Source organism: Antrostomus carolinensis, unplaced genomic scaffold, assembly GCF_000700745.2.
Source record: "Antrostomus carolinensis isolate BGI_N321 unplaced genomic scaffold, ASM70074v2 scaffold4231, whole genome shotgun sequence".
Taxonomy (NCBI): Eukaryota; Metazoa; Chordata; class Aves; order Caprimulgiformes; family Caprimulgidae; genus Antrostomus; species Antrostomus carolinensis.
Genome location: NW_010291838.1, coordinates 39,060 through 51,253, shown reverse-complemented (window position 1 = coordinate 51,253; position 12,194 = coordinate 39,060). Strand labels below are relative to the sequence as shown.

Here is a 12,194-nt window from a genome sequence, read left to right as displayed (position 1 = left end):
GCAGAGAACAAGGCAGTTGCCTGCTTTGACTGACACAGAAGGTTGGGTTTCACTGGCTGTAGCTTCCAGGCAGGCTGTCACTGTTGAAAGCAAATTAGATCAGCTGGGCATCAAGCGATACCTCCCATCAGTTTTCACCACCCACTGCTGCCAGCTTGACACTTCTCTTTCACGCTGCATGTGCCAACTGTCTTACAAAGCCAGCTGCAACAACTAGTGGAAGGACACGAAGAACAACCACCGGTGGGGAGAGGAGGCAGGGGATCGCTGAGGAGGTCTTCTCCTGACTTAGTCCAGGCAGAAGACAGGGTTCTCCAGGAAGACCGTGAGCTTGCTGGCCACCAGGTCCAGGTCACTGGTGTTGGCATATTTGAGCAGGTTGGTGTTCTTGACAAAGTAATGCTTGAGGAAGTGCTGGCTTACGCACTTGTGCAGCTTCTGCACCAGCCTCAGAAAGGCTTCGCGGAAGCAGCGCCAATCCTTGGTGCGTGGGTATTTTTCACACGTCCAGAATAGCACTGTCTGCAAGAAGCAGATGGGAGAGAAGGCGTTAGAGGTTCTGTCGAGGGCTTGCACAGCTTACTAAGGCAACTTTAGTGCTGGTAAATGGCTGGCAGCCTTGGAAATCAGAAAGACTTGCATTGCTATCTCCCTGTGTTAAGGTTTCTGCAATGGAGGGATCACCACTAAAGCCTCCTCTGGGGATCAGGCAGAGCAACTCCTAGTTAGGACCTCTCCCCTGAGGAACTCCTCTCCATTGACTGGTCCAGGAGCCGAAGGAAAATGGTCTTGCTAAAACAATCTTAGCCTATCTGCCATCCTCCAACAGGAGCCTCTGTAGAAATGCCAGGCATTTTAGGCTGTAGAAAGTGGCCTATTATAGAATCGTAGAATTATAGAATCACAGAATCATTAAGGTTGGAGAAGACCTCTAAAATCATCAAGTCCAACTGTCAACCCAACACCACCATACCCACTAAACCATGTCCGTATTTTTTAAAAAATATGTAGACATGGCACTTGATGACATAAAGTGTGGAAGTGTAGAAGCTGGTAGGTGCAAGGAGGGAGAGAAGAATAATCAGATTAACACAATCATTTGTTAGCTTCAGCTGTATTTGGAGTGAAGACACACACAGCTCTGCACCCCAAACAGATTTTCCAAGCAACTACAGCAAGTGCAGCCTGTGTTTTTCTGACACGATACTAACAGCATGCTCTATGTTCTATTCCCTCAAGTTTATTTTATGCAATTTTACATTTGAGAAAACCATAATTAAAATAACAAAATGCATATGATTATTGCTTTTATAGTATTATTATTATTATTATGCTGCCCATGTTGCATTTTTACAGACTTTCCTATGACTGAGAATTTTCTGGAAGTACTTACTGTACCAAGGAAGTCATACCGAATGCCTTGATCAACCTGAAATCACTTTTAAAAGTACAAAGTCACCCGTCCTGGGTTCAATAGCTCTGCTACATTCCTTAGTGTCTTCTAAATCTCAACTTTATTTTGCAGATTCAGCAACCCACAAAGAGACCCATAGACACTATGAGAAGTGGCCGAACTCCAGCCTTCAACTCCTCTGTTTCTTCAGAGGTAGAATTTCTTAAAAACAAGCCACACTATTCTGGATTGCCTGGTTTGGTTTTTCTCCTCCTCCAGCAGTCATTGCAATAGTTGCAGTGCTGAGGGATTTATTCTCAGACAGCTTTTCAAATGTGAACAATTTTTTGTTCACAGCTGCAATAACCACAATGACTTTTTTTTTTTTTTTTTTTAATGTTGCCAGTGAAAAAAGTCCTAGTGAGGAATTTAAGCTGTAACTCTGCAAGAGCTACTCCTTGGAGACTTGCAGAACAGTTATCTTTTGTCACACTAAAACTACTTCAGCAAGATCCAGGGACAGCAGTTGCCATGAAGTTTCTGGAGGCAAGAAAAATAGTGCTGCTCTTCCAGTCAGTTGCCAAACAAGTGATCTATCCCCAGCATTTATGGAACCATCCCTAACAGCCAGCTGTCTACCAGAGGCTTTCAAAACATACGTAGCTAGGTCTTTCAGACTTCTGATCTTGAACTTCATTCCTATGAAGGTAGATATAATTAATACATTTACTCAGTTCTCTGAGGTTTTCACAACTTCTGGGGGGAGGATTTCCTCTGTCATAGAGAGCCTTTTTCTGTGTGGAATCTTGTTTAATAATGATTGATGGATACCTCAGACTGTGGAAACTTAATCATGTGAAGAAACCTAACACTAAGCCTCTGCTCAGCTGCTGGTTTCTTCACTAACTGTTTCTCTCTCTTTTTTTATCCATTTTTTTAACATTCCTTCTGTCTGGTAAACCAATCCTCTCTTGCAGTAAAAGCCTGACGTACAGTTAGAGTAAAGAACTGAAGAGCTTCTAAAGAGCTTTTTATTTTGATCAAGAGTCCATGCAACAACACTTCCTACACCTCTCCTTAGTCAGAGGTCATTATTAATGGTTAAACTGTTTTCCACTTTCTCCTATCTATGACAATTTTTTCACTAGCTTGTTCTTATAGGCACTGAGAAGTTTTGCATTCTACTGAGCTATAATCAGCCTCATCAACTCTTTTTTGACTCCATCTTGACTTAGATTAGTCCCATGACTATAACAGCATTTGATGGTCACAACATTTCCTTTAAGAGAAATCTTGGTATCCCATCTGGTTTTGGACACCAAAAGGTCAGTAACTACCATGGAAGCCTGGCGGCTCCAGGAGGATGGAGGCCCAGAAAATAGGATTGCTCTACTGTCTAATAAATGGTGCTGCCTGTGGTCCATCAACGTCTGCCACTGTCAGATGTGGGGACACAGTCATAGCAGAACCTTCTGTCTCTTCTTCACGGACGTTGTTGGTACAGGGGAGCCATCTTGAACCCTGAGGTATGTGCAGGGAGGATGCTACCAGCCCTTTACCTCTTTCTTCCCTTCCCACCCCAGGTAAAACAACAGCAGAACAGTCAGTTTGCACCTCATTCATGAAATAATGTTCACCTAAGAGAATTTGGTTTGATGCACAACCAGAAAGACAAACATACAAGTTTCCCCAGACAGATAGATGGATATGGATGGCTGGGACAGTCAAGAAGCAGGAGGTAACTGTGCAATTAAAGACAATATTACAATGCCTACATGAAGTCAAAACAGAGCAGGGGCCTCAACTCTATTATTATTTATGTTGCTGCAAATATAACGTTCCTACAGACTTTAGTTTTTGTTGAAGTTTGGAACATACATTTACTAAACTTCTTGCTACTGTAAAGCAATGAAATGATACTGCAGTTTTGCCACTTACCTTAGAAGTGACATAGGAGATGCTGCAGCGATTTATGCTGTGATACTTTGACATTACTGGATGGAAGCCCCTGCAACAGACACTGAGACCGTATCTTGATATCATGGTGATGCCTACCTGAAGGTGATAAGCGGTGATGACAGGCTTATTTCCAGCACACCAAACATCTTCCTTCATCTGCCTCATGATTCTGAAGCACTTCATGCGACAACCACCATCTTCATCGAGGCCTTCCATGAGCATACGCTCAGCACGGGAGAAGCACAGCTGCCAGTGATAATTGGAGCGGGCCAAAAGGTCGAAACCAAGAGACTAAGGACAAAAAGGGAAGTGTGACACCAGATCAGAGGCAAACATCTCTGAGCAATGCAGAGGGATGTTACAAAAAGGATGTGTGCCATCTCTCCAAGTGGGGCACTGCATTCTAAACAGGGTTAGCCAAGGCAGCAAACGGGTTCACGCTTCCACCCTAATTCCTAGTCAAATGACTGTGCAATTTGTTTTGTTTCCTCATATGCTGACATCAGTTTCTCCCAGGAGTTCTAGCTCCAGAGCCACCAGGTGCAGTACCGGCAGTGGTACCAGTACCACTAAAGCAGAGGCACAGCTCTGTGGGCACTTTGCCGTGGAGCAGCAGGTCATGCATGAGAGGGGAGAAGGACTGGAAGGAGCAACTGGACCCGTAGGAACATGGCAGCTGGGGCTGAGCCAGAGTGCCAGAATCTAGCCATGAATTCTGTAGGGGAAGATGGGGTTAGGCTGGAGGAAAACTGTGAGATAATGGCTTACACGAGGCAGACCAGAAAAGCAAGAATGACGCGTGTCAGGCAGAGCTACATAGGCAGAGCCATGTGCAAGAGACTCATGCAATGAACAGTTAACTCAGTTTTTCATCCACAGAATTCATCACTGTAAGGAGGGAAAAAATCCCAATAAAATCTGACAGAATACTTTGAAATACCACTTCTCTAGAGAATACAGAGAATACACCTTCCAACCACGCTGTTGCCTGTCATCACCATGCAGTCCTTCAATTGGGAAGCCATTGTCAGACACCTGCAAAGTAGATTCCAACACAGAGTTAGCAGTGCTGTTTACACTCTTCACCTTAATGCACTGCACTTTCTCCTGGGAAGGCCAACGCTTAAGACAACGAGGCCACTGAGCTTTCTTAGGCCAGCAAGTTGGAATCTCCACAGCAGGGACCAGCTCCACCTCGACCTGGGACTCTGATGTCTCCACAGCCACCCGGACTACTGAGCTGAAGCTCTCCAGCACTGTCACTTTACCTGTGAAGGAACAACAAGAGAAGATAATAAAGAGGAAAAGGTCCTTTTCCACAAGCCAAGCAAGGGACAGTCTAGGACCTTGCAGTTCTATTGGTCTGTCTTAACACTTTCTCTTCCATGCCATAAGGAGAATACAAGAAAAAACTTATCATCTTAATCTACCCTGGGGAATGAGGACAGTAAGAAGATGAGGGAACAAGTAAGTTCTCAATTTTACACTCAATTACCACACTTTTGTTTTCCTTTGTGGAAATACGGACAGACAACTGCTGCAACTTAACATTTCTAACAATACAGTGCAACAAGGAGATCACTGCAGATTAGAAGGGACCAGATGAATGTTTCATATCTAAAAATCTCTTTATTCCTTCAGAGAACCCTTGATCAGACCAAATGACTTACCCTTGCCCATAATTCAGAATGTTTTGTGGGTTATACACAAGTTTTGTTTCTGGGGATGCACTTGAAGAGAAGACAGTTACAAAATTTATGGCCTGATGAGCAGAGCAGTCATAGAAAAAGGGCTAACTGCTTGTCTCACTGGGATTGCTGAGTGTCAAGAAAAGTTAGTTCCATGGTGATATGGAGGAAAGAAGAACAGCTCATCTCCAGGAACAATGTGCTCTAAAGAAGCAGAAAGGAATGAAAGCTGCAACTAATGGACTTAGTGAGATGTTTCCTGTTGGTCCAACTGGGATCATGGAAGAAGTTTCTGTCCCCAGCTTTCCCTGTCACTCTAGCAGGATCACTGTCCCTTCAACTTTGCCATCTGAGCCAGTTAGTTTTGGCTGGGGTAGAGCTAATTTTCTTCTTAGTAGCTAGAATAGTGATGTGTTTTGGTTTCAGCCTGGGACTTGTTATGAGAAAAATGTTGATAATATAGTGATGTTTTTAGTTGTTGCTGGGAAATCAAGGACTTTCCAATTTCACATGTTTTATCCTGTGACTAAAATCCAGAGTGCAATCAGATGAGTGGAAATAGCTCCTATTTCTCTGGAACACAGGAGACATCAGGCTGCTGATGAGTAAAGGCATCCTGGAAAACATGCTATGTGAAGAGGCACCACAGTCTGGATTTGATTATGTCACAGTATCTTAATGTGAAAAGATGGACATAGACTATTTAGCTTGCACCAAGCCAAGTGTTCATTAGCTGAAGTCTATGCTTCCAGGATGTTAAGAATTAAGCACGAGGATCACTGTTTAGGCAGCATCTTGCTACAGATGTTGCAGCTATGAAGGCATGTTGCATGCACCACTGATTGCATTATGTCAGTGATTAGCACTTCCAGTATAAATAGCCACAGGAAATAAACAGGCACTTTGGATTGCTCACAGAGAGATCAGCGCCACTATGAAAGCAAAATTCCATTACATCTGCTGAACAGGACTGGAGTAGCCTGAGCACTGGGGAAAAAAAAGCACTTGCCCAACAGACTTTGCTTAAGTAGAATTCTTTCTACTGAGTTCCCACCACCCCATTCTCGAAAGCTATGGGCAGCTAAGGTTTCCCCAGAGCATTATCTGTCCTATGAACATCTTCAAATACTCTCTCCTCTGACTTACAGAATCACAGAATGGTATAGGTTGGAAGGCACCCCAAAGACCATCTAGTTCCAACTCCACTGCCATCAGCAGGGACACCTTCCACTAGACCAGGCTGCTCAAAGCCTCATCCAAACTGGCCTTGAACACTTCCAGGGAGGGGGCAGCCACAGCTTCTCTGGGCAACCTGTGCCAGTGTCTGACCACCCACACAGGGAAGAACTTCTTCCTAATATCTCATCTAAACCTACATCTAAATCCACCTTCCGTGTATCCAGTTTTCCTATAGTACCTTCCTTGCTCGCCGAGCTATGTTGCAGCCTCTATAGTAAGAAAAAAAATATTTTTCCTAAACAAATTCCTAAAAGTTCTGAAAATCTGTGCTGTGTCTCAGCTGGACTGTGAGGGTGATGTTGCTGGAGACTCTTCACAAATTCCTAAGAAAGGGGCAACATCTTGGGTATGGAGAGGCCAAGAACTACTTAATTCTATCCTCAATTCAGGTCTAAATCTATCACCAATATGGGCTAAAGGCTCCCTGATTTTGGAGGGACTTATTGTTTTTTAACTTCTGATCATGTCAACCAACCAAACCCTTTGTATGTGTGATGGTTTCCCCTCTATTAGCTGGAGAAGACAGCCAGTTCCCCTTATACCTGTCCCCACTAAACTCACTGGAGAGGTTACAGGAGATAATTGACTTCTCCACCAGCTCCCGGAAGACGATAAGGACTTTGGCTGGAACCAGATCACCTTCGATGTTGACATCCTTTTCATGCCACTGCTGAAGGCTTTTTGAGAATTGCTCCACCTCTAGCCATTGATGCAGTTCCTCGGGGTCCCGCACGGAGGAGAGGAGCTTGGCTCCATGCACAGTGTAATAACGCCAGTGCCGTACCTGGCACTCCCTGTACCCAGTCAGGCCACGCAGAGGGACTGTGATGAGGAATTGACTGGGTGCTAAGACCTAGGAGAGTGCAGAGAGATTGAGAGAAGAGACAAGGGCAGATCCATGAGCCTGGAGTAAGGAAAAGAGGGTTAAGGAAGTAATAGGTAAAACTGGGGTCTTTGGAGAAAAGGAAAAGCCACGGTATGATGGGAGCAATTGGTTACAGCCAGGACCTGTTCCATGCCTGTCTGAGGGTTACTCTGGAGTTACACAGAATAAATGGAAATTGTCTTAGGAGGAGTGTGATGTGACAGCTATGGCCCATAGAAGACAAGAGTGCACTGATTTGCCACCACACCTGCCATGGTTTCCCCCATTCCTTGTTATTTCTAGTCTGCAATTACACGAGATGTAATAACTAGCAGCTTCCAAGGAGGAGCAAAACATCAGAGACCATGTTTTGAGATCCAGCAAACAACACAGTGCAAGTTATTACCTCAGAATTGTTACTAGAGATAAGCCTAGAGTTCAATAGTAGTAATAACTATGGCAAAAAGTGCACTTTTCCAATCTTTTTCAAAGAAGTCCACTACAGACGTTAGTAAAATAAGACTATGGCCCATTCATTTTACAAGTGTTTCACTCTGCATGACTGTCCTTTAAGAGACAGAGACACAAGGCAAGTGATGTGCCTGAGCCTACAACAGGCAGTGCCACTCAAAAATAAACCCAGGTCTTTGCCAGCTGTACTGTATGAACCTGCATCTCCTGCTGAGTGGAAGCCAGAAACAGCATAAGGGTGGAAACACTAACCAACAGACAACAAACCCACAGGCTTGTTTGCAAGCAAATTATTTGGCCTCATTTGGGGAATGACCATTTTTCAATAAAACCAGTGTCGAACCAGTCTTTGAAAAGAGTGAATAAGGTGACACAAATACCATGAAACCTTATACTGGCCCAGGGCATAGCCAGACATCTCCAAACACTGGTTTGGAAGCATTTGGCCATTGTGGCTCCAGAGAGGGTGTTCGAACTCCTTCAGAATTTCACTACATTGACTCAGAAGCTTTTCAACTCCACTTGCTACCAAGCCTAACTTACACTGCCTTAATAAGGTGAAGCTGCTGCAGGAGCAGGATATTAAGTGAAAGCTGTTGCTGCAAGGTGGTGAATGAAATGCACTCATCACTCTCCTGTAGTAATTCCAAACATTCTGGTAGCCTTCCTGGTAGCTCAGCTGGTTTAAAATACTACTACAGAGGTGCCAGGGCCCTGAGGGCACTAACAGGCTTTCACAGGACTTCTACCCACACCTTCTGCCTATGGGTCTGGGACTCTCATTTCAGCTCAGCCCCAAGCTACGTCATAGGAGTGCTGGTCTCCAACTGTGTGACAGCTTTGCCTGCACCTGGCCAGAGACCTTGTGTTCCTACCCACAGACTGCCTTCCCAGCCTGGTCTCAGACCTACCTGGCCACTATGGACTTGCCTGGCAATCCATAAACTGCATTTGACCCTGGTTGCCATCCTTGGACTTGATCCTGACCCTGGGTGAGTGCTCCTGGCTTGATCTCAGACCTGCCTTATCAGTACAGCCTTGCCTGATGATCCAGACTCTCGACTGGCTCTAGCTGCCTTCTCTAGGTCTGTCTCGCTTGGGGATATTGGGGCAGTCCCTGCTGTGTTGCCATGCTCACCTTCTGGCTCCTTCTCCCACAGGGAGCTGCTGCTCTACTCTGCTTCCTGGCAAGAGATTTGAAATACAAAATATGGCTGGCAAGCACAGAAATGGCAAAGGAAACACCAGGAAGCCCTTCTTTCATCAAATATAAACCACCTGAAGGCAGGAGGACACTGGAAGGATGACGTTGCAGACCAAGCTGACCTGCACAACTCAGGTTTGCTGGGGCTGAGAAACCCCGTGAGCAGCTCAGGAACGAAGCGTGAAGCTCCACAAAGAAAAATACAATGGCTGTCAGGCAGTTACTGTTCATCTTGCTGCCTCGGCCACGTTTGCAGATGAACAACTATTCCTTCCCATACCAAGATGCTGACTTGTACGTGCTGGCACCCAACAGATTTTAAAGGGAAGAGCTGCAGGTGTTATGCAAATGCATTCAAATACATCACAAGGCTCCTCCAGAAATCACAAGGCTGGGGGTGGCACTGTAAAGCCAGGCAACTGGTGTCTTCTTGGCCTAAACAAATCCCAGTCCCACATCTGTGCTCTCTCACACAATGGTCTTACACGCTGTATGCAGACCACGGGCCCTGGCAAGTCCCAAGCTATTGAACAAGAGCCTCTGATTCTGGGATGTGTAACTTATGGGCAATTCTGCTGTATTAAAAATCTACTTGCAGTGTGCTGAGAAAATTAAATACAGCCTCATTGTTGCGATCCTGGTCAGGATATTCCAGGGAGGCAGAAGCATTAGGTTAAAAATATATTTATGCTTTGAGCAAAAAAGCACGTCTCTTGCAGAGAGGATGAAATAGTCATGGGAGGCTCGGTTAGATGGGTGAAGTTGTTTGGAGAAGAGGGTGGGCAAGGAAGAAGCAGGCACATGGAGCAGCAGGCACCAGGTGGCAGGAAGGCTTTGTACCTGGATGGATGGGTGGAATGGGCGCTTCCCCCGAAGCATAGCTGACCACTTGGCCAGTAAAGCTGGCTGATCCTGAGAGAAGCAGAAAGGAAAACAAGAAGTACACAGAGCAGAGAGAAAGCATGTGCCAAGTGATTCATTCACAGAGCAAAGCTGCAAGCTTTCATCGAGCCTATTTGTTAAAGGAATAAGCTTCACCATCATCATCATATCACACCATCACACTCCTGCCATGATTACAGCGCTTCACACTCAGCAATGCTGTTGGGCAGTGCTGCACTGGTAATCACTCCCCAGGCCAACCTGCTCATTGCGCCTCACTGAAGCCTCCACAGCCTTCACATCAACCCTGCACAGTTGCAAAAAAAGTGAGCCACAACTAAAAACAAACACTTAAAAGCTGTAAAAATAAAATATTCCATTTTGCCTGAATTTAATTTCAAGTTTTTTATTAAACATTTTGACTTTTTCTCCCCTGGGTTACTGAGAAACATTTAATATCTAAAGACTTTTCTTCTATATTCCCCACACAGCCCTGCATATTTAGAAGGAGGCTTGTAGATTTTCAACAAACCTACATCCCTCAGCATGTTAAAGTAAGTCCTTTTAATCAGAAATTGAAAGTTCTGGAAAGTTCCTGTAAATTTAATTGACAGGGAAAAAGATGTTGCAAAATTAAACACAGAATAGTTAATACATTGGCTTTTCCTTGACACAAGACTCCTCTATGTTGAGTTATGTCAGCATTGATATTAAATATTCTATTTTTTGGAAGCAGAACAGCCCAAGCAAAAAAAATTTTAAAAAGTCATTAACCCATTCTTTGCTGCCCCACAGCTACAGAACACTTACCCAGGCCCTCCTAGTGTGACTATCACAGATCTATAGCAGTGGGTGCAGTTAAGTATGAATAACAAGTTGGTACTTTTTAAGAAAAAACATTTTGGGTATTCCTTTTAAGCAGAGGTTGTTCAGATCAGCCTGCTGTACTCCCAAATGACTGCTCAGAATAGATTGCCTTGGTTTTGTTCTGCAGAACAGTAATTGTACCCTGACCCTGGTCTTTTCAGACTTCATTAGCCAAGCAGGTTTGTTCCAGCACGAGAGGTGGACGGCAGACTATGGCACTAAGGAACACATGGACCAGGATGTGGCAAAGTTTTATGTCACTGTGGTCATTCCTACTGGCAAGACCACATACCCTGGGATATGTGAAATTCCAGAAAAGATATAAATCTGAATGCTATTGTCCCCAGAGCAATAGCCACATTTCAGACTGGATTATTATATCCTGCCTCCACATCCTTTCAGCAGCATGATACACACAGAGTTCTCTCCTTCAATCCTAGACAGCTGCAAAAGTTGCCTCGTGCTTTTACATGTTTGTTGTGTTTTGATCCGTAACTGGCTGCATTTTAGTGTAAGGGTTGAAATAGTGAGAATATGTAAACTACTTCAGATGAAAAAGATAATTTTCATCTGAAGTTGCCATTGCTGTGATTGTTTCTTACACTAGTTATTCTTGTGTTCAGTAGCCACAGGAAATAACCATTCTTCTCCTGTCACAGCTGGGACAGGACATTATTATTTTGGTATTGAATGGTCTAAAATGAGGAGACATTCAACTTCTCCCACTAATATGCATATTTCTTCCCAGTAAAAATAGAAGTTCCAATCCATGACCAAGAAAAAACCCTTATTTTTCTGAAGAAGCTTTCTAATGTTCATAATGGAAGAAGGATTTTTTTTTTCTTTTTTTAGTGAGTTGACAGATTTTCCACCTGTGAAAAATATGAGTCATAGCTCATGAAAGGCATAAGCATTTTTTTCTTATGTTACTGCTGTACAAGTTTTTCTTTCTGTCTCCCAGAGAGCTTTGACTTCTGCTTGCAGATTGACAGCTCTGGCAATAGATGCTCCTTGTAAAAGCAGCAGTTGTAAAAAGAGGCTCTACCTGATCTACCCAACCCTCTTCAATGCTCCTCTAGTTATAAGATGTCCATAAGTAAGTCCCTATGACCAAGTCAGTCACTAGAACTTCCACAGTGAAGTGTCAACATGTTGTCTGTGGCATTTTGGCTGAGGTACCTGTCCATACAAACACTTACACAATGGAGAAATCACTTCCTGATTGCCTACAAGCTGCCAGAGAGGGTATTAGAGCTCTTGTTCATACCTTAATATTCTCATTGTGAATACCAGCGTTGGAGATAGCCTGGAATCGCGTGGCCTTATAGCTGATTTCTGCGGTCAGTTGCTGGATGATTTTCTGCACCTCCTCCACTGCTTTGGAAACCAAATAATGCCGCTGTTCCACCTGTCAGTTCCAAGAAAGACACTTCATATTACAGGTAGCCAGAGTCTTTGTCTCCAGGGGAAAACAATCAGCTTAAAGCATCCTGAAACACTGGTAACTGTGCTGCACTGGGAATAAAACTTATCATTCCCTGTGTGTTACAACCAGCTTACCATGAGACAGAGCTGGAAAACACCAAAGGGCCAATAATCAAGACTGCTGAGCATTAATTGATGTTC

The 12,194-nt window shown here is 44.1% G+C and overlaps 1 protein-coding gene across 1 annotated transcript in view; it reads right to left on the bottom strand.

Moving 5' to 3' along the window:
- Nucleotides 1-217: 217 nt before the first annotated feature.
- MAB21L3 (mab-21 like 3) overlaps nucleotides 218-12,194 on the bottom strand; it is a 12,927-nt gene continuing 950 nt past the window's right edge. Inside the window, exons 2-7 of the mRNA XM_029087156.1 lie at nucleotides 11,836-11,976; nucleotides 9,660-9,731; nucleotides 6,841-7,132; nucleotides 4,439-4,620; nucleotides 3,449-3,643; nucleotides 218-522 (exon numbers count right to left, since the gene is read on the bottom strand). Coding sequence (XP_028942989.1) covers nucleotides 289-522; nucleotides 3,449-3,643; nucleotides 4,439-4,620; nucleotides 6,841-7,132; nucleotides 9,660-9,731; nucleotides 11,836-11,976 — 1,116 coding nt within the window. The 3' untranslated portion in view covers nucleotides 218-288. The remainder of the gene's footprint in view (nucleotides 523-3,448; nucleotides 3,644-4,438; nucleotides 4,621-6,840; nucleotides 7,133-9,659; nucleotides 9,732-11,835; nucleotides 11,977-12,194) is intronic.